Raw genomic sequence first — 20,022 nt, 5'->3', positions numbered from 1 at the left:
TGCCTACATAATGATGCCTTCATAGATTATAACTGTCCCACTCTGTCTACATTCATCAGTAATGTCACATCTATTCCTCCATACATCAGTAATGCCCCCTTTGTGCCTCTGTTTGCGCAAATAAAAAATAAGTCAAAGTCACCTGTTCCTTTGTAGGGAAGGTGACCTGACGGACGGACGGACGGACTAGTCAGAGTGAAGAAGGAAAGGTTTGCACAGTGTAGGTAGGTGTCAGTTATTACAGTGGGGAAACAGCTAGGAAAAGTGTAGTGGACGTGCAGTACCTTGGGTTGACCATTAGATGGCAGGGAGGAGTGTGAGCAAAGGACTTGACATCAGCTTAGGGCTTTAGAAACCGTTGGTCATGGGGGGCGGGGTTACAGTGACAGGGGACCGGGAGAGCTATAAATACTGAGGGAGGGTTCCAGAAGGTTCCAGTCCCCAGGGGGAGCTCCAGTGACAGGAGGACTGCGACAGTCTGTGCGCTGTGAGGAGAATCCAGACCAGGGGGACTGAGGAGAGAGAACATCAGGGGGGTGGTCGTGACAGGAAGAACCGCAGAAGGGACGAGGCACTGGGTGTGAGACACCGTATTTGACACGACGACTGATCAGTGGAAGCGCTGTTGGTTTACGGGCCTAAGGCGGCCACAGTGACGGACCTGTCAGGAGCGTCGACGAGTGAGGAGGGGACGGTGTGTGCAGACACGTTCCTAGTGTAAAGTACAGTGTGAGAAGCGGCTCTGGAAACGGAGGGCCGTGAGGTGAAGAAAGTACAGTGTGCTTTTGAGGCCGTCAGGCGGACGGCGAGCGTGAATAAACTTGGACCTGTCGCACCCTGAACTTGCCTCCATCTTGTCTCTGTTTCATCTCTGCGCGGTAAGAAGTGGTACCACCCCCCAGCTCAGCTCGGCCCGCCGACTCTACACCTTCTCACATGCCCTGTGTGACATCGCACCACCTGATGTTTTCTCTGTATTTCCAAGTTCAGGCCTAAAGCGTCTTGTAGTTGCTGGAGTAAGTGGTTGACCAGGGAACTACTTGCCAGTTTTCAACTGTATCAGCATTTTGGAGATTCCCTCCATGCCCAGTCACAATCTCGGTGATCACGATTGTTATGCCACGGTCTCTCCTCTACCTATACACGAACCATGACTAAAGAGTGGACTGACATATGCCAAATAGCGCCATTCAGCCATTTTTCTTCAAGCACGTCACTAGTGGTGGGAAAAAGTAGTCTCCTGAGTAGTGAAGAGCATCCTAAGATGTTATCCGAGCATGCTCGAGTGCCAATAGAGTAATTTCGGCGTGCTCAAATTCTGTGTTCGAGTCCCCGCGGTTGCATGTCTCGTGGCTGTTCGACAGCCGTAACGTGCAGGGATTCCCTGTTTGTTAGACTTTCCCGGCATGTGTTGCAGCAGTTGAACAATCAAGACATGCAGCTGCAGGGACTCGAACATAATATTCGAGCATGCCGAAGACACTCGGTTAGCACCCTAGCATGGATAACACCTTATCCGCGCATGTTTGCTCATCACTACTCCTGTGTCAAAATAAATGTAAAAGTGGGGATCCAGGGATTGACATTAATATCTTCATTTGAGCAGTTTTCTTCATTCAAGTACATTAGTTACAGTAGTTTTATCTCCAATTTTTACTTTACACAGCGTCTTCTACACTTTTCAGACCTCATTTATTGACTTCTCCTAAAATAAAAACTTTTACATCAGCTGCTTTGGAAATGGAAGTTTGGGTTATTTGTACTCCAGAAGCTGGGCATCAGGTTAAAGGCGGTTCCCCACTCTTGGGCAGTTTTTGGAAGTATTTTGGTCAGTATTTTATATCTGTGTAACCCAAAATCAGAAGTGTGTGCTACAGAAAGAAAAACCTATAATGGAAAGATTTTCATTTCTCCAGTGTTTTGTACACTCTACGAGTCCTACCCACAACGCTTGGGCCCATTCCCCTTCTTCATTGCTATCCATTCAGTTCTTTAGGAGACTATAGTGCTGCATAGGTACTCGCTGCTCTATAGCAAGTGACCAAATGCACCCAAAAAAGTGTCCAAATGGGCAACTATAAAATGACAAAATCACAGGTTACAATTAAAAGAAAAAAACATATACTGGCGCTCACACCAGACAGATTAGAATACAAAGTGCAGGGGAACAGACCAGACCAAACCAAATTCACTTTATTATTCACTAATAAGTTACATTAACCAGGGAACTACTTGACACTATTGACCAAAGTAATCAATGAAGTGGGAAAATTATATAGTGGATGTAAAGAAGTTCATAATTTTATATAATGCTGCAACATGACCCCAAAATAATCAACTGTATTCATTGAGGTAGATGAGGTAAATATATGCAAAACAAAGATTCAAGCTGGAGTAGAAAATATTTCACAAGAAAATATTGTGATGCTTCCTGAAGAAGCTTATGCGAAACTCCTGTTACAATGACTGACGGAGAAACAGCTGACCCTCACTGTGTAACCGGGTCTGTATATTACCACTTAGATTTAATCATTTCTATCTTTTTTTCCAATTCTTTTGTTTTTATATGAATTTTGAAAATTATAAATATATTGGGCTTGTGCAGTGTTTTCTGCACCATATTTAATTATTGTTTTGTATTTTTTTAACCTATCTACATCAATCTCCCCTTTAATATACAGCTATCAAATCAGTTAGCATCCCGGTTAATTTAGCCTGTTACATATAATAGTGAATTTGGTCTGTTTTGTTCTCCTGCTTTTTGTGATTTTATCTGTCTGGTGTGAGTTTTATGTTTTTTAATTGTGACCTTTTGGGGAAAGTATCTAGTGATCAGTTTGGACATTTTATAGGTGCCTTTTTTGATACTTTTTTGAGGACATGCAGTATTTGTATTGGGTATTCATTGACATGCTTTTTTTTTTTTTGCAAAAGTACGATAACTATTTCTTTTACTGGGATCTATCAAGGCTCAGGTTGGCACGCTATAAGGGCCTTTATAGTAGCCATGTGGTTTCTTCTATGGTATGTACAAGCGCATCTCACTAAATTAGAATATCACCAAAAAGTTAATTTATTTGGGTTCTTCAATACAAAAAGTGAAACTCATATGTTATATAGTCATTACAAACCGTGATCTACAGTATTTCACCTGTTTATTTCTGTTAATGTTGATGATTATGGCTTACAGCCAATGAAATCCCAAAAGTCATTATCTCAGTAAATAAGAATACTTTATAACACCAGGTTGAACATGATTTTAAAATCCGAAATGTTGGCCTACTGAAATGTGTCAGGAACACCGCACTGAACTTGCTCACTGAGCCAGTGCGCATGTCCTGAGTAAAGCGAACTGTGCTCAAAGATACCTGTGGAGCGGGCAGCAGCCGAGTAGATGCGTACTTCAGAGCCGCAGTACCTGAAGCACGTGACTGCTAGGGGCGTGGCCTAAACTCCACAGAGCTAGGAGCTGCAAGATAACTCCTAGCAGGGTAACTGCGAGACAAAGTTACCGGGGGGCATAGACAGGGAGAATAGTCAGGACGTAGCCAATGAGTCACACACAGAGATAGCTGCAAAGGTACAAGAGGGGCGAGCAGAGAGTAGTCAGGTCACAGGCAATGAGTCATACACAGAGATAATAATGCAGTACAAAATCAACAGGCAAACTCACAACGGGAAAAAGAACCCCGGGTCAGAACCATATAAACAAGCTATAGCAACAAACAGGCACACAGAGGTCAGCACACTAGGCCAAAGGCAAAAGTATAACTGGCAGGGATTGAAGCTTCCCAGGGGTTTAAGAAGCTCTCCCAGAACCAGAAAGAGGCCACAATCATTAACCCCAGGTGTGCAGGTCAAAACCTGCACCGATCTCCAGACATTAACCCCAGGTGTGCAGCTCAAAAACCTGCACTGGGATCATGACAGTACCCCCCTCTCAATGGGGGGCCTCTGGACCCCCAGGCTTCCCCGGGTACTTGGCATGGAAAGCCTGAACCAGTCGATCTGCATGTACCGAGCGAGCAGGGACCCATGAGCGCTCCTCTGGTCCATATCCCTTCCAGTGGACCAGGTACTGCAAAGAGCGGCGCACCCGCCGAGAGTCCACAATGTGTCCGACCTCATACTCCAATTGACCCTCCACCAGCACTGGAGGAAAAACAGACTCAGAGTTCTCTTTGACAGATACTGCGGGTTTCAACAGAGATTTATGGAACACATTGGATATTTTTAAGGAGGCGGGGAGACGCAACCTATATGCCACTGGGTTGACTATCTCCATAATCTCGTACGGACCAATGAACTTTTGTCCCAACTTAGCTGATGGTACCTTTAAGTTGATGTTACGTGTGGAGAGCCAAACCTTTTCTCCCACCTGAAACATGTCTACCGAGGCTCTCTTTTTGTCAGCAAAATATTTGTATCTCCCCTGGGCCCGAGAGATATTACGCCGGACTTCAGCCCAGAGGTTTTTTTAACCGTTGAACGGACCCCTCTGCCCCTGGACAACTGGAATCCAAAATGCGGATTAAACCCATAGTTAATCAAGAATGGGGACATGTTGGTGGACTGACTCACCCGGTTGTTAAAAGCGAATTCAGCCGACGGTAACGCATCACACCAATCCTCCTGTCTGGCGGAGGTCAGACACCTGAGAATTTGTTCCAGGGATTGATTGGTGCGTTCTGTCTGACCATTACTCTTCGGGTGATATGCCGACGAGAAGGAGAGTGAGATGCCCAATTTTATACAGAACGCCCTCCAAAATTTGGCCACAAACTGCACACCTCTGTCAGAAACAACATTCAGGGGTACCCCATGCAATCGGACCACATGCTGCACAAACAACCTTGACAATGTTTCTGCTGAGGGTAATGCTGCCAAGGGAATGAAATGGGCCTGTTTAGAAAACCTATCCACCACCACCCAGATCATGGTATTGCCCCTGGAAGGTGGAAGGCCGGTAATAAAATCTATGGAAAGATGAGTCCATGGCCTATCAGGAACCGGTAAAGGTATGAGTTCCCCAGCCGGTCGGTTATGCGAGCTTTTGGAACGGGCACACATGCCACAAGCAGAAACAAATTCCTTGACATCGGACCTTAATGAAGGCCACCAAAAACCCTTGGCTACTGCACCTCTAGTGGCCGTGATACCTGGATGAGCACTCAGCCTAGACTCATGAAACTCCTGCAGAAGTCTAGGCCGCAATAAATCTGGAACAAACAGTTAATCCCCTGGCCTGGTTGCCGGAGCTAGGGCCCGAGCCCTTAGAATTTCTTGTTCCAACTCAGTTGAGACCCCCGCCACTACCACCCCTGGGGATAGAATGGAGGACGGCGGCTCAGGGGGAGACACTGGATCAAAACTTCTGGACAGGGCATCTGCTTTAACATTTTTGGACCCCGGTCGAAAAGTAATGGAGAACTGAAATCGTGAAAAAAAAAAAAAAAGTGACCAACGGGCTTGTCTAGGAGTAAGCCTCTTAGCAGATTCAAGGTATGCCAAATTTTTGTGATCCGTGACAACCGTGATAGGGTGAGCCGCCCCTTCCAAAAAGTGCCTCCATTCCTCAAATGCCAGCTTGACCACAAGAAGTTCCCTATTGCCTACATCATAGTTTTTCTCAGCTGAAGAGAACTTCTTGGAGAAGAAGGCACAGGGTTTGAGATTGGTAAGGGTGGCCGGACCCTGGGACAGCACAGCCCCCACCCCCACTTCAGAAGCATCCATCTCCACAATGAATGGTTTGGACGGGTCAGGTTGTACCAACACCGGGGCAGACCTGAAACATTTCTTAATCGCTGACAAGGATTCCTTAGCGAGTACAGACCAATTTTTTACATCAGCGCCCTTCTGGGTAAGATCCGTGAGTGGTTTAACCACTTGTGAGAAACCTTTAATGAACCTCCGGTAATAGTTCGCAAATCCTAAGAAGCGCTGGAGCCCCTTGAGATCTCGAGGCTGAACCCAATCAGCGATCGCCAGCACCTTCTTAGGATCCATACGAAACCCCTCACAGGACACAATCAACCCCAAAAAAGACAGCTCCTGTACAAAAAAACGAACATTTTTCCAATTTAGCGAACAATTGGTTCTCCCTGAGTCTCTGGAGAACTGTCTTTAGATGTTGCAAGTGAAATTGACTGTCCGGGGAATACACCAAAATGTCATCCAAATAAATAATAACAAAATGGCCTATCAATCAGAAAACACAACATTGATGAAATTTTGGAAAATAGCGGGTGCATTAGTTAACCCAAACGGCATTACCAGGTTCTCAAAGAGTCCTTCTGATGTGAGGAATGCAGTTGTCCCCTTCCCGAACCCTTATCAGATTGTAGGCCCCCCGCAGATCTAACTTGGAGAACCATTGGGCCCCAGCTAACTGGTTACATAAGTCTGGGATGAGGGGAAGCGAGTAAGAGTTCCTAACCGTTATCTTGTTCAGTTCCCAAAAGTCGAGGCACGGCCGCAAACCACCATCTTTTTTCTTCACAAAGAAGAACCCTGCTGCCACATGTGACACAGAAGGCCTGATATGCCCTTTGCGGAGACTCTCAGCTATGTACTCCTTCATGGCTTGGTGCTCAGGCCCAGACAAATTGAACAATCGAGCCTTAGGTAACTTGGCTCCAGGTACTAAATCAATGGCACAATCGTAGGGTTAATGTGGTGGCAGCGCCTCAGCCTCACTTTCGGAAAAAACGTCTTTGAAATCCTTCAGGTACTCCGGAATACCTTCCAGACTGACAGACGACACAGACACGGATTTAACAGCGTTAACAAGATGTCCCAGGTTACCAAATTTATTATTGCATCCCCATTGAGTGATTTCCCCTGTAACCCAATCAATGGTAGGATTATGGCGTAGAAGCCAAGGCATCCCCAGTACCAGTCCTGGAGGCAAGTTATCTAGCACAAGACAACTTAGTTTTTCCACATGAGTGGAATCCACTTTTAGAGAAAAAAGTTCAGACCTGCAACAGAATACCGTCTTGGGTAAGAGGCAACAAGTCAAATTGCCACAAGTTTAACAGGATCGTGAAGCCTGACTGTCCCTATCTTATTAAGAGTCATAACCTTGGTATCAATCAGGTTCACAACAGAACCGCAGTCAATGAAAGCAGTAGTCTGAACAGGACCATAACCAAGTTCCAGTTCCACCTGCAGCACCATTGTACCTGAAGGTCTGGGTAGCCTCCTCGACTACTACCCAGACCTAGTCGTTTCCCGCCATCTTGGAGGATGACGGACAGGAGGGGCAGTCCTTCTTCCAATGTCCAGATTTCCCACAATAGAAGCACAACTGCTTTTCCCGGCGGCGTCTTCATTCCTTTCCCTCACAGGTGACAGCGCTCACCTCCATAGCCATAGGAAGAGTCCGGGTCTCATCTCCACTGAAGAATAATGGTGTTTCCCATTGCATAATGCCTCTAGCCCGCAGCCTGCTATCCATGTGAACCGCTTGGACCATGGCATCCTCCAGGGAGTCAGGCGGAGGATGAAGTGCCAAAGCATCCTTCAGACGTTCACACAGGCCTCTGTGGAACAGCCCCCAAAGGGCGGCATCACTCCAGGAAATCTCGGATGCCCAACGTCTGAATTCAGTACAGAACCATTCGGCCGAGTGCTCCCCCCTGACCGACACTCATCACCTTGTCCTCAGCCAACCGCACTCTATCAGGCTCATCATAAATAAGCCCTAAGGCTTCAAAAAACGCATCCACAGACATTCTCTCAGGGGCAGAAGAGGAAAGTGAAAATGCCCAGGCTTGTGGGGACCCCCTAAGCAGGGACATCACCACCCCCACCCTCTGTTTCTCATCCCCAGAGGAGCAGGGTCTCAAAGAGAAAAAGAGCTTACAGCCCTCTATAAATTCCCTGAAATCCTTGTTACCAGAAAATGTATCTGGCAATTTAACCGGGGATTCGGGTGGGACTAAAATGACATCTCTATTCCCCACCTGCTGGAAGCCTGCGGAAAGCACCCCCTGAACTGAGTCCTCCACCCGTCGTTGGGACTGGGCCAGAGCTTGGTGTTCCAAACTAAGCTTCTGCAGTGACTGAGTCAAGCATTTCAACTGCTCAGATAAAGCACACAGTGGGTCCATGCTGCAGAAGTGAGGAGAGAAAAAAAAAATTGTAGGCCAGTTATAATGTCAGGAACACCGCACTGAACTTGCTCACTGAGCCAGTGCGCGTGTCCTGAGTAAAGCGAACAGTGCTCAAAGATACCTGTGGAGCGGGCAGCAGCCGAGTAGATGCGTACTTCAGAGTCGCAGGGCCTGAAGCACGTGACTGCTAGGGGCGTGGCCTAAACTCCACAGAGCTAGGAGCTGCAAGATAACTCCTAGCAGGGTAACTGCGAGACAAAGTTACCAGGGGGCATAGACAGGGAGAATAGTCAAGACGTAGCCAATGAGTCACACACAGAGATAGCTGCAAAGGTACAAGAGGGGCGAGCAGAGAGTAGTCAGGTCACAGGCAATGAGTCATACACAGAGATGATAACGCAGTACAAAATCAACAGGCAAACTCACAACGGGAAACAGAACCGGGTCAGAACCATATAAACAAGCTATAGCAACAAACAGGCACACAGGGGTCAGCACACTAGGCCAAAGGCAAAAGTATAACTGGCAGGGATTGAAGCTTCCCAGGGGTTTAAGAAGCTCTCCCAGAACCAGAAAGAGGCCACAATCATTAACCCCAGGTGTGCAGGTCAAAACCTGCACCGAGCTCCAGACATTAACTCCAAGTGTGCAGCTCAAAAACCTGCACTGGGATCATGACAAAATGTTCCGTAAATGCACTCAATACTTGGTCAGGGCTCCTTTTGCATCAATTACTGCATCAATGAGGCGTGGCATGGAGGGATCAGCCTGTGGCACTGCTGAGGTGTTATGGAAGCCCAGGTTGCTTTGATTGCAGCCTTCAGCTCGTCTGCATTGTTGGGTCTAGTGTCTCTCATCTTACTCTTGACAATACCCCATAGATTCTCTGTGGGGTTAAGGTCCGGCGAGTTTGCTGGCCAATCAAGCACAGTGATGCTGTTGTTTTTAAACCAGGTATTGGTACTTTTGGCAGTGTGGACAGGTGCCCAGTCCTGTTGGAGAATGGAATTTCCATCTCCACAAAGCTTGTCGCTAGAGGGAAGCATGAAGGGCTCTAAAATTTCCTGGTAAACGGCTGCGCTGACTTTGGTCTTGATACAACACAGTGGATCTACACCAGCAGATGACATGGTTCCCTAAACCATCACTGATTGTGGAAACTTCACACTAGACCTCAAGCAGCTTAGATTGTGGCCTCTCCACTCTTCCTCCAGACTCTGGGACCTTGATTTCCAAATGAAATGCAAAATTTACTTTCATCTGAATACAACACCTTGGACCACTGAGCAACAGTCCAGTTCTTTTTCTCCTTGGCCCCCAGGTAAGATGCTTCTGGCGTTGTCTATTGGTCATGAGTGGCTTGACACAAGGAATGTGACACTTGTAGCCCATGTCCTGGATATGTCTGTGTGTGGTGGCTCTTGAAGCAATGACTCCAGCAGCAGTCCACTCCTTGTGAATCTCCCCAAAATTTTTGAATGGCCTTTTCTGAACAATCCATTGAAGGCTGCGGTTATCCCAGTTGTCTCTGCACCTTTTTTTACCACACTTTTTCCGTCCACTCAACTTTCCATTAATATGCTTGGATACAGCACTCTGAACAGTCAGCTTCTTTTGCAATGACCTTTTGTGGCTTACCCTCCTTGTGGAGTGTCAGTGACTGCCTTCTGGGCATTTGTCAAGTCGGCAATCTTCCCCATGATTGTGGAGCCTACTGAAACAGACTAAGGGAACTTTTTTAAACACTTAGGAAGCGTCAGTAAATCACAAGTGAAACTCATATTATATAAATGAGTTTCACTTTTTGTATTGAAGAACTGAAATAAATTAACTTTTTGATGATATTCTAATTTAGTGAGAAGCACCTGTATGTCCCTGATTTTCAGTTTGCTTAACAGGCCGTCTGGTTAGTGATGATTTATTAGGCTAGGTGCAGGCAGTTCTTGAGTAGGCTTTGGAGCAGAAACTAAGAGGAAACTGTTCAAATCCTCCTCAAAAGTGCAAAACTTTTCAAAGACTTGAAGGTCTTGCTCAAAAAACTCCATGTGCACATATCCTAATGCAGGTATGAATTGTACAGGGCGGGCTATGATAAACAGCGCTGTTTCCCTTGTGTGCCTTGTATTGATGGAGTAGTCACTTGCAATACTTGCCACACTTCACTTTATCCCCCTCCTTTAATTTGTGCATTGTTGACAATCGCTTTGGCTTTAGGTGAATGATTTCAGTACAACGTCACTATTTGTTGTACTTGCCAATGTGCTGTAATTTCCTTGGGCCTCTACTGGATGCCTGCAACAATCACTTTTCTGGCTTATGCCATGGATCTTGCTTTACGTCTGTCACGTGAGAAAGGTCTGGAAAATTGACCAATAAAATGTGTTTTTGCAAATGATCCTGTATGTATATCGCCCTCCAGTATTACAATGTGCTATCTTGGACACTCATGCTTGACACTCCACAGAGAACCACACGACTGGCTGAGAAGGATACGATGGGCCACATTCATGTATTACAGTGCTCTTGTAAAGTGATGGAAGAACTCTGTTTGTGATGCATAGTTCTAATGAGTCAGGACTGATAAGCGTCATCCTAAACAAACCACACTATAGAAACCGAACTAGCCACTATGACCGACATTGTATTTAGCTGTAATGTTACATGACAAGTCAAGGAACATGAAATACATATACAAGAGACTTTTGGAGCAGATTGTCATGGTACTTCACAACTATGTAGTATAACAAAGCCATGTATCTTGTGTCCATCAAATGCCAAGGACTGATTTTTATCCCCAGAAAGTAAAACAACAAAGGCTTCTATTGAAATAGCATAAAAATATTCAAAACAATAATTAGAGAAGGAATATAAAGTATATTGGATATATTGTTAATATCCACTGATGAAGCTTATGCGAATCGCACATTTGAGTGAGTTTCTATTAACCATGTTTCGCAAACAAATGTAGTATTATTTTCTTATTGTGGTGTTCTTCCCACAGTAAGGACAGATTCACACAATGTTTTAGGCACGGACTGGCCACAAGTCTCCTAACCTTCACTCGATGGCCTTGTGGACATATTTGCTGAGTTTGGCGTCAGAAAATATGCAATCTGTGCATTGCAGTCTGAGTACCACCTGAGTAAGGCTGATTTCCACTTGCATTGGGCAGATCTGCGGAGGGCTGCGTACTTCCTCCGTTAAGCCAAGCCCACTGCTGCACCTCTTCCATTCAGGTCCGCCTACGTCTGCATGCATCCTGCGTACCTATCTTTAACATTGGGTACGCAGGCCATGCGAATGTATGCGGACGCCTCTGCATGCGTCGTTTTGGTGCTGCGCCGATCTTTCAGGTCGCACCAGGGACTTATCTACAGCATTATAGAAAGCTGTAGATAAGCCCTGAAAGGCAGTGGCCGTATCGTATATCGGCCAAAACAGGTGACAGGTTCCCTTTAATATTGGATACGGCCAATCAACTATTTCTGCCCTCCTTGTCCTTCGTGGCCCCCCACAAATGAAGGACCTGTCTGTGCCCTGTTTTTTCCCTCCTGAAAGAATCACTGTTGGGAGAGCAGTACTTTTCACTACTTGTATAACATGGCAACTACAGTCATATGTTAAAGTTTTGGCACCCCTATTAATGTTAACCTTTTTGTCTTTATAACAATTTTGGTTTTTGCAACAGCTATTTCAGTTTCATATATCTAATAACTGATGGACTCAGTTATATTTCTGGATTCAAATGAGGTTTATTGTACTAACAGAAAATGTGCAATCTGCATTTAAACAAAATTTGACCGGTGCAAAAGTATGGGCACCTCAACATAAAAGTGACATTAATATTTCGTGCATCCTCCTTTTGCAAAAATAACAGCCTCTAGTCGCTTCCTGTAGCTATTAATGAGTTCCTGGATGAAGGTATTTGTGACCATTCCTGTTTACAAAACAATTCCAGTTCAGTTAAGTTTGATGGTCGCCGCGCATGGACAGCCCGCTTCAAATCATCCCAAAGATGTTCAATGATATTCAGGTCTGGGGACTGGGATGACCATTCCAGAACATTGTAATTGTTCCTCTGCATGAATGCCTGAGTAGATTTGGAGCAGTGTTTTGGATCATTGTCTTGCTGAAATATCCATCCCCTGCGTAACTTCAACTTCGTCACTGATTCTTGCACATTGTCAAGAATCTGCTGATACTGAATTGAATCCATGCGACACTGAACTTTAACAAGATTCCCGGTGCCGGCATTGGCCACACAGCCCCTAAGCATGATGGAACCTCCACCAAATTTTACTGTGGGTAGCAAGTGTTTTTCTTGGAATGCTGTGTTTTTTAGCCTCCATGCATAACGCCTTTTTGTATGACCAAACAACTCAATCTTTGTTTCATCAGTCCACAGGACCTTCTTCCAAATTGTAACTGGTTTGTCCAAATGTGCTTTTGCATACCTCAGGCAACTCTGTTTGCGGTGTGCTTGCAGAAACGGCTTGTTTCGCATCACTCTCCCATACAGCTTCTCCTTGTGCAAAGTGCGCTGTATTGTTGACCGATGCACAGTGACACCATCTGCAGCAAGATGATGCTGCAGGTCTTTGGAGGTGGTCTGTGGATTGTCCTTGACTGTTCTTACCATTCTTCTCTGCCTTTCTGATATTTTTCTTGGCCTGCCACTTCTGGGCTTAACAAGAACTGTACCTGTGTTCTTCCATTTCCTTACTATGTTCCTCACAGTGGAAACCAGGGCTGTGGAGTCGGAGTCAGAGTTAGTTTTGGTTGGAGTCGGTAGAAATGTACCGACTCCGACTCCAGCTTTAAAAAAAATGTATTAATATTTCATAATTGAACTTTGATATGAATTTTATAAATGTTACTCAAATATATATGTTCTATCAAACTATCAACAACAGTGATAAGCAGTTCTGCTGGAGATAGAGACATTTCTTACTTCTTGTGTGTCACTGTTCTCCACTGCCCTTATCTAATCTTATACTTGGTTAACCTCATGCTGCCCCAACCCCCCTACTTACAATGTATGAAACTGAAAGTGAAAATGTGTTGCAAATTCTTAGTAGTAAAGCTCCAGCGACCATGCTATTTTAGAATTTTGGATAACTAGAGGCGGAAGACCTGTGAAGACTCAGACGTCAAGGTTAGATTTCAGAAAGGCAGATTTTAAGGGATTCAGAAAGATAATTGGAGGGATCCAATGGCTGGATATCCTTAAAGACAAAAATGTCCAGGAAGGATGGGAAATCTTGAAAAATGAAATTCTCAAAGCACAGTTGTTAACAATTCCGAAAAGAGGGAAGAATAGGAAGCATTTAAGGAAACCAGGATGGGTGAACACAGAACTTAAGCACATGCTAAAAAGGAAGAAAAAAATGTTTATAAAATGGAAAGAGGGAGGCATATCTAAAGAAGAATATAATGCTGTCTGCAGAATCTGCAGGGCACAAATCAGATTAGCTAAAGCTGAAAATGAATTGAGGCTTGCAAGAGATGTCAAAAGCAATAATAAAGGATTTTGGGGATATGTCAAAAGTAAAAGAAAAGTCAAAGATGCTATAGGATTTTTACAGGATGAAAATGATGAAATGGTAAGACAGGATGTTGAGAAGGCTGAACTTTTAAATTCCTATTTTGCATCTGTTTTCTCTCAGAAAGGAAATGTAACACCAACTGTTATTCACTGTCCTATTAAGGGAATAGAAGAATCCAGGATATCTATAAACAGAAAGATAGTGAGGAAACACTTAGCTAACCTAAATGAATTCAAGTCTCCAGGTCCAGATGAATTACACCCCAGAGTACTGAAGGAGATAGCAGAAGAAATTTCTGAACCACTCTCCATAATCTTTGAAAATTCTTGGAGAACAGGAGAAGTGCCAGAAGACTGGAGAAGAGCAAATGTTGTTCCTATCTTCAAAAAGGGGAAGAAGGTGGACCCAGGCAACTATAGGCCGGTGAGTCTGACTTCTATACCAGGAAAGATCTTTGAACAAATTATTAAACAACATGTAAGTCAATACCTGGATAAGAATGAAGTGATCAAACAGAGTCAGCATGGGTTTGTAACTAATAAGTCATGTCAGACTAACTTAATTTCCTTCTATGATGGTATCACTGATTGGGTGGATCAAGGAAATGCTGTAGATATAGTATATCTTGACTTCAGCAAAGCATTTGACAAAGTCTCTCATACAATCCTTATTGAAAAAATGACTAAGTATGGAATGGACAAGGCAACTGTTAGGTGGATTCATAGCTGGCTTAGTGATCGGACCCAAAGAGTGGTCGTAAATGGCTGCACATCCAGTTGGAAGAATGTCTCAAGTGGGGTACCACAGGGCTCTGTCCTGGGCCCTGTATTGTTCAACATCTTTATCAACGATTTAGATGAAGGAATTGAGGGTAAACTGATTAAATTTGCTGATGACACAAAGCTAGGAGGGATAGCTAATACTAGAGAAGAGAGAGAGAGGATTCAAAAAGATTTAAATAAACTGGAGAAGTGGGCAGTAACTAACAGAATGGTTTTTAACAGGGAGAAATGCAAAGTACTACATCTGGGCAATAAAAATGAAAAAAGCATATATAGAATGGGAGGAATAGGGCTAAGTGACAGCACATGTGAAAAAGACTTGGGTATACTAATAGATCACAGACTGAATATGAGTCAACAGTGTGATGCAGCAGCAAAAAAGGCAAATGCAGTTCTAGGATGTATTAACAGAAGCATACAGTCTAGATCACGTGAAGTCATTATTTCCCTCTACTCCTCTTTGGTCAGACCTCATCTGGAATATTGAGTCCAGTTTTGGGCACCACATTTTAAAAAAGACATCAACAAACTGGAGCAAGTTCAGAAAAGAGCGACCAGAATGGTGACCGGTCTGCAAACCCTGTCTTATGAGGAAAGGTTGCAGGATTTGGGAATGTTTAGTTTGCAAAAGAGAAGACTGAGAGGAGACTTAATTGCTGTCTACAAATATCTAAAGGGCTGTCACATTGTAGAAGGATCAACTTTATTCTCATTTGCACAAGGAAAGACTAGAAGCAATGGGATGAAACTGAATGGGAGGAGACACAGATTAGATATTAGAAAAAACTTTTTGACAGTTAGAGTGATCAATGAGTGGAACAGGCTGCCACGAGAAGTGGTGAGTTCTCCTTCAATGGAAGTCTTCAAACAGAGGCTGGACAGACATCTGACTGGGATGATTTAGCGAATCCTGCTTTGAGCAGGGGGTTGGACCAGATGGCCCAGGAGGTCCCTTCCAACTCTACGATTCTATGATTCCTCCTCTAGACTAGATCATACTAGGTGTGCGTCTTCCAAGCATCTCACAGCTGCCTGCTACTCAGAAGAGGAAGACTGTAAGAAGTATTATCCTTTCAACAAACTTTGCATCAGTTAACTGTGAGTACATGAGGAATAATAACAGTATTACTCACCACTATATCAGTTGTACGACCTGGCAATAATTTTGTACAATTGTTTTTAGGAAAAACAATTGTCATTTGGATTGTGAATGCAGAATTAAAAACCTGAGAATGTCAAAGAAGCATCACATTAAATCAGCTGTATTTGAACATTTCACCATCACTCAAGATAGAAAACATTATGTCTGTCAGTGTATGACAAATGATCCAGACGAAAACAAATGCTGTGAAGCCAAGATGAGTGCATATTCAGGCAAAGATAAAAATGCTCCTACCAGAGCTTCTAATCTAAAGAGACATTTACAGCGCTTTCATCCAGAAGTACTGAAAGCAGTGGATGAGAAAGACTGCATCCAAACCAATGAACCAGTGCCCAGCTCTTCCAGCCAAACAAAGGAGCAGAGAACTTTGCAGCCATCAGTTGCAAGATATTTTGTCAGTGACAAAGTTACTGTGACAATGACAGTAGATACATTTAAAAAACAGATCATAGAGCTTGTTGTAAAGGATAGTGTGCCTATTTCATTATTTTCACGACCAGCTTTTATGTGTCTGAATGGGGAAATGGCCCGCAAGCTTGGTGTTTCTCTGGAGAGAGAGAGTATTAGAAAATTAGTAATCGAAGAAGCTTTTAAACAAAAGGAAGAACTCAAAAAAACTCTCAAGGGATGCTTTCTGTTTCTTAAAATGGATGCCTGCACACGTCACAGAGTGAACTATTTTGCCATCAATGTCCGATTTGTTTGTGACAAAAATGAAATAGTTACCAAGACATTGGCAGTAAAAGACACCAAAGCTCATCACACCAGTGAGTTTCTCCAGGTCTTGGTGGAAAAGGTTCTGCAAGACTATGAACTTAAAAAAGAGCAAGTTCTTTCTGTCGTAACTGACAATGCTTCAAATATGATAAGTACTATTAAGCTAATGAATGAGAGTAATGATGGTGACCAGCAGCTAGAAGAACATTCTGGGTCCACAGACACAGAAATGTTTGAAATAGAGGAACACAGTATTGTAACTGAGGAGCAAACTGAAGTTGCTTCAGATGAACAGCAACATGATAGTTTAGATGATCTTGTTGAAACTGTGTCAATATGTTCTTTCATTCATCACATGCGCTGTGTTGTGCATACGCTACAGCTGGCTATAAGAGACAGTCTGCAAGAAGGACATGCTGCTGCACTGATTGGCAAGGTGAGAAAATTGGCTACTGTTGCCAGAACCCCTAAAGTTGACTCAATTTTGAAGAGACGTGCTGGAAAAGGGGCAATTATTGATCAAGCCACACGATGGGGCAGTACTTACTTAATGATTCAGCGCTTGGTTGAACTGAAAACCTTTCTTGTAGACATGGCTAACCCTCAACTGACGCTAAATGAAAGTCAGTGGAATCAGGGGACTGAGCTGGAAAAATTGCTAGAGCACCCATTTACAGTGACTAAAAAATTACAAGCAGAGGACTTAACTCCAGGTATTTTCTTAAAGGAGTGGAAGAATCTGATGTTTCGCCTGTCCCAAAGAGGAGGGTTAATTGCAAGTGGCATTGCTACATCAATGAAACGGAGAGAGGAGCTACTATTACAAAATAACATTCTTTTGGCAGCTGTTTATGTAGACCCAATGCATCGGATTCTTCTAGATGATCAACAGCTAAGTAAAGGAAAAGAAGCTCTGTTTGAAATAGCAGTAAGGATGAAAGGGTTGCAGAACAGTCAGGAGGAACAAGAAGAATTTGGTCGTCCTGCCACATCTTCACCCTCATCATCAACTGATGAAGAATTTAATTTCGAAAAATATTTGGATCACAAGGACCGTGCAAAGCGTTCCCGCATAGAAGAGTCATCCCCATCAAGGAACACAGCCAGTACATTTCAGCAGAATTTTTCATGTGCACTAAAAGAAATTGAGAAATTTGACCGTTCATCAAAAATAACAGTGCAACAAGCGATTCCTCTGTATCCTGACAATGTCAGAGATGTTGCCCGAGTGGTTACTGCTTTGCCACCAACACAAGTTAGTGTAGAGAGGTTGTTCTCTGCTCTCAAAATAATTAGATCAGATTTGAGGGCATCCATGAAGGAGGATCTGACAGAGGCAATACTTTTTCTGAGGACAAATTTATAGATTTCTTCTTATTAACTGCATAAAAGTGTTTATTGCATATTTACTTACAGTTTAGAAAAGTTTATAAAAGTTATTTGCTATATTCTAATTGTATTCTAATAAATGTAGTTTTTGCTCTAAGTGGTCTGATTACTTATATGATGGTGAGAAACTGAATAAGCACGATGTTTAATATTTTACAACAGTAAATTTGTTGTTATGAATTGGCCATTTATGAAGGAGTCGGCGTCGGAGCCTGATAAAATCCAGGAGTCGGAGTCGCAACTGTGGCTTACCGACTCCACAGCCCTGGTGGAAACTGACAGGTTAAATCTCTGAGACAACTTTTTGTATCCTTCCCCTGAAAAGCTATGTTGAATAATCTTTGTTTTCAGATCATTTGAGAGTTGTTTTGAGGAGCCCATGATGCCACTCTTCATAGGAGAATCAAATAGGAGAACGACTTGCAAGTGGCCACCTTAAATACCTTTTCTCATGATTTGATACACCTGGCTATGAAGTTCAAAGCTCAATGAGGTTACAAAACCAATTTAGTGCTTCAGGAAGTCAGTAAAAAGTAGTTAGGAGTGTTCAAATCAAGAAAATGATAAGGGTGCCCATACTTTTGCACCGGTCAAATTTTGTTTAAATGCAGATTGCACATTTTCTGTTAGTACAATAAACCTCATTTGAATCCAGAAATATAACTGAGTCCATCAGTTATTAGATATATGAAACTGAAATAGCTGTTGCAGAAACCAAAATTGTTATAAAGAAAAAAGGTTAACATTAATAGGGGTGCCCAAGCTTTAACATATGACTGTATATGTGTCCTGAGCCTCCTTTCAAGTCAATTCAATATGCAGTGTTAAATGTTATTGGGCCATTAGTTTGAGAAGGATTAAATAAATGTCAGGATTATTTTCATTAATTAAAGCAGGATTAAATTTTCCTGCATGCAAAAAAATATATAATTTTCTTTTTTTCTTAAATTTTTAATTAGTTTTAATGGCTGAAAATTTCATATTTTTCTATCCCCCATGACAGCACCACGGAGAGAGGGGATCTGCCCTTCAGGGACAGGAAACCTACAGATAAAAGGGTAGTACCTGTCCCTCGCATCAGTTGGTTTCCTGTCCCTGACGGGGAACCTGCTTTTTGCGGTACCTGAAGATTGCAGGATGAAGATCCAGGGGCGGCCAGTCTGGGTTCCGGCAGCGGGGAGGCCCCTGCCGTGGCTGGTGCAGTGCCTGAGGCTGCTACCGCTGGGACCGAAGGGTCTTGCAGGGTGTGCGGGGGGGGGAAGCGCAGCCGCCGCTTCGGGGAGGAGGTAGGGACTTCCGTGTTCCCGGGGGTGTGCGTAGCGGCAGCGTGCGCACCTGAAGGTGAAGAAAGATGGCTGCCGCTCCGAACTAAAGCTGGGCTGCCGGGTTCCCGGCCGGCGCATGTGCAGCTGAGGCGCTCCCCGGTGACGCGGCCGTAGGAGGGAGGAACCAGAAGTGACGGCGCTGGGGGCAAATTCGATAGTGAGAATATGCAGACGCTCCCTGCTGCATGCAGTCCTGCGAATTCATGGAGGAGAGGGACCAGCAGCCCCAGCAACCCCAGCAGCAGCCACCAGAGCCACAGGAGAGACGTCCTGCAGACTAGCGGAGAGGACAATCCAGCAGTCACTCCACGCAGCACAGCAGAAATTCGAGCGCAACGGAAATGTCACCATCTTCAAAAAACCCTTTACCGGATCCTATCCCTCCAGAATTGGTACCTGCGGCTGCGCCAGATGGGTGAGTGATCTTGTGAAAGTTCTCCATTGTAATTGTGGTCCATTCTCTCCCTTCTTTTATTAGGGAAGGAAAAAATTGGGAAAAGTGAAGCATAGGTGTTGACCCATGTGCAAAAAAGCATTACCAGTGTCCTGGGATTAGAAACTTTGTAGTTCTTGCAGAGGAGAAGTAATCCGCGAGGGAGCCCCAGACTTTGCCTCCAAGCTGAGATCAGCAATCAAATCAGAGGTCGAAAATGCCTTTAAATCCCTCAAACGGGGATAAGGTCAAAAGGAGGGAAAGCAGCCGTATGCTCTCAGTCAGATTCCTCTAGCTCCGTGGAAATAGGCTCTGATGTACCAGACCCCTCTTCATCCTCGGATAATGAAACGGGGGGATGTCCCTTCTTTCCCCTAGATGAAGTAGATGCCCTGGTAAAAGCAGTAAGATCAACTATGGGGGTGAGAGACCCTTGCCCTGACAAGACGGTACATGACATAATGTTTGGAAGGTTAGGCCAGAAGAGGCGTAAAAGTTTTTCCCATGAACGAAAACATTCAGGCCCTAATTAAGAAAGGGTGGGAGAA

The 20,022-nt window shown here is 44.1% G+C and overlaps 2 protein-coding genes across 10 annotated transcripts in view; both read left to right on the top strand.

Annotated features, from left to right (window-relative positions):
- The window catches only part of MTA1 (metastasis associated 1), a 166,349-nt gene that overhangs the window by 109,514 nt on the left and 36,813 nt on the right, over positions 1–20,022 (top strand). The window lies entirely within an intron of this gene.
- LOC141082817 (uncharacterized) lies at positions 15,449–18,579 on the top strand. The gene is made up of 2 exons (XM_073566782.1): positions 15,449–15,546; positions 15,632–18,579. The coding sequence occupies exon 2, from the start codon at positions 15,681–15,683 to the stop codon at positions 17,691–17,693; it is 2,013 nt and encodes a 670-aa protein (XP_073422883.1). The 5' UTR covers positions 15,449–15,546; positions 15,632–15,680; the 3' UTR covers positions 17,694–18,579.

This window comes from Dendrobates tinctorius, unplaced genomic scaffold (assembly GCF_039654945.1).
Source record: "Dendrobates tinctorius isolate UK_male_01 unplaced genomic scaffold, ASM3965494v1 ptg000019l, whole genome shotgun sequence".
Taxonomy (NCBI): Eukaryota; Metazoa; Chordata; class Amphibia; order Anura; family Dendrobatidae; genus Dendrobates; species Dendrobates tinctorius.
This window is presented reverse-complemented; position numbering and strand designations above follow the sequence as displayed.

Coding starts and splice junctions, on each gene's coding strand:
- LOC141082817 (XM_073566782.1), top strand. CDS start 15,681: ATGTCAAAGAAGCATCACATTAAATCAGCTGTATTTGAACATTTCACC.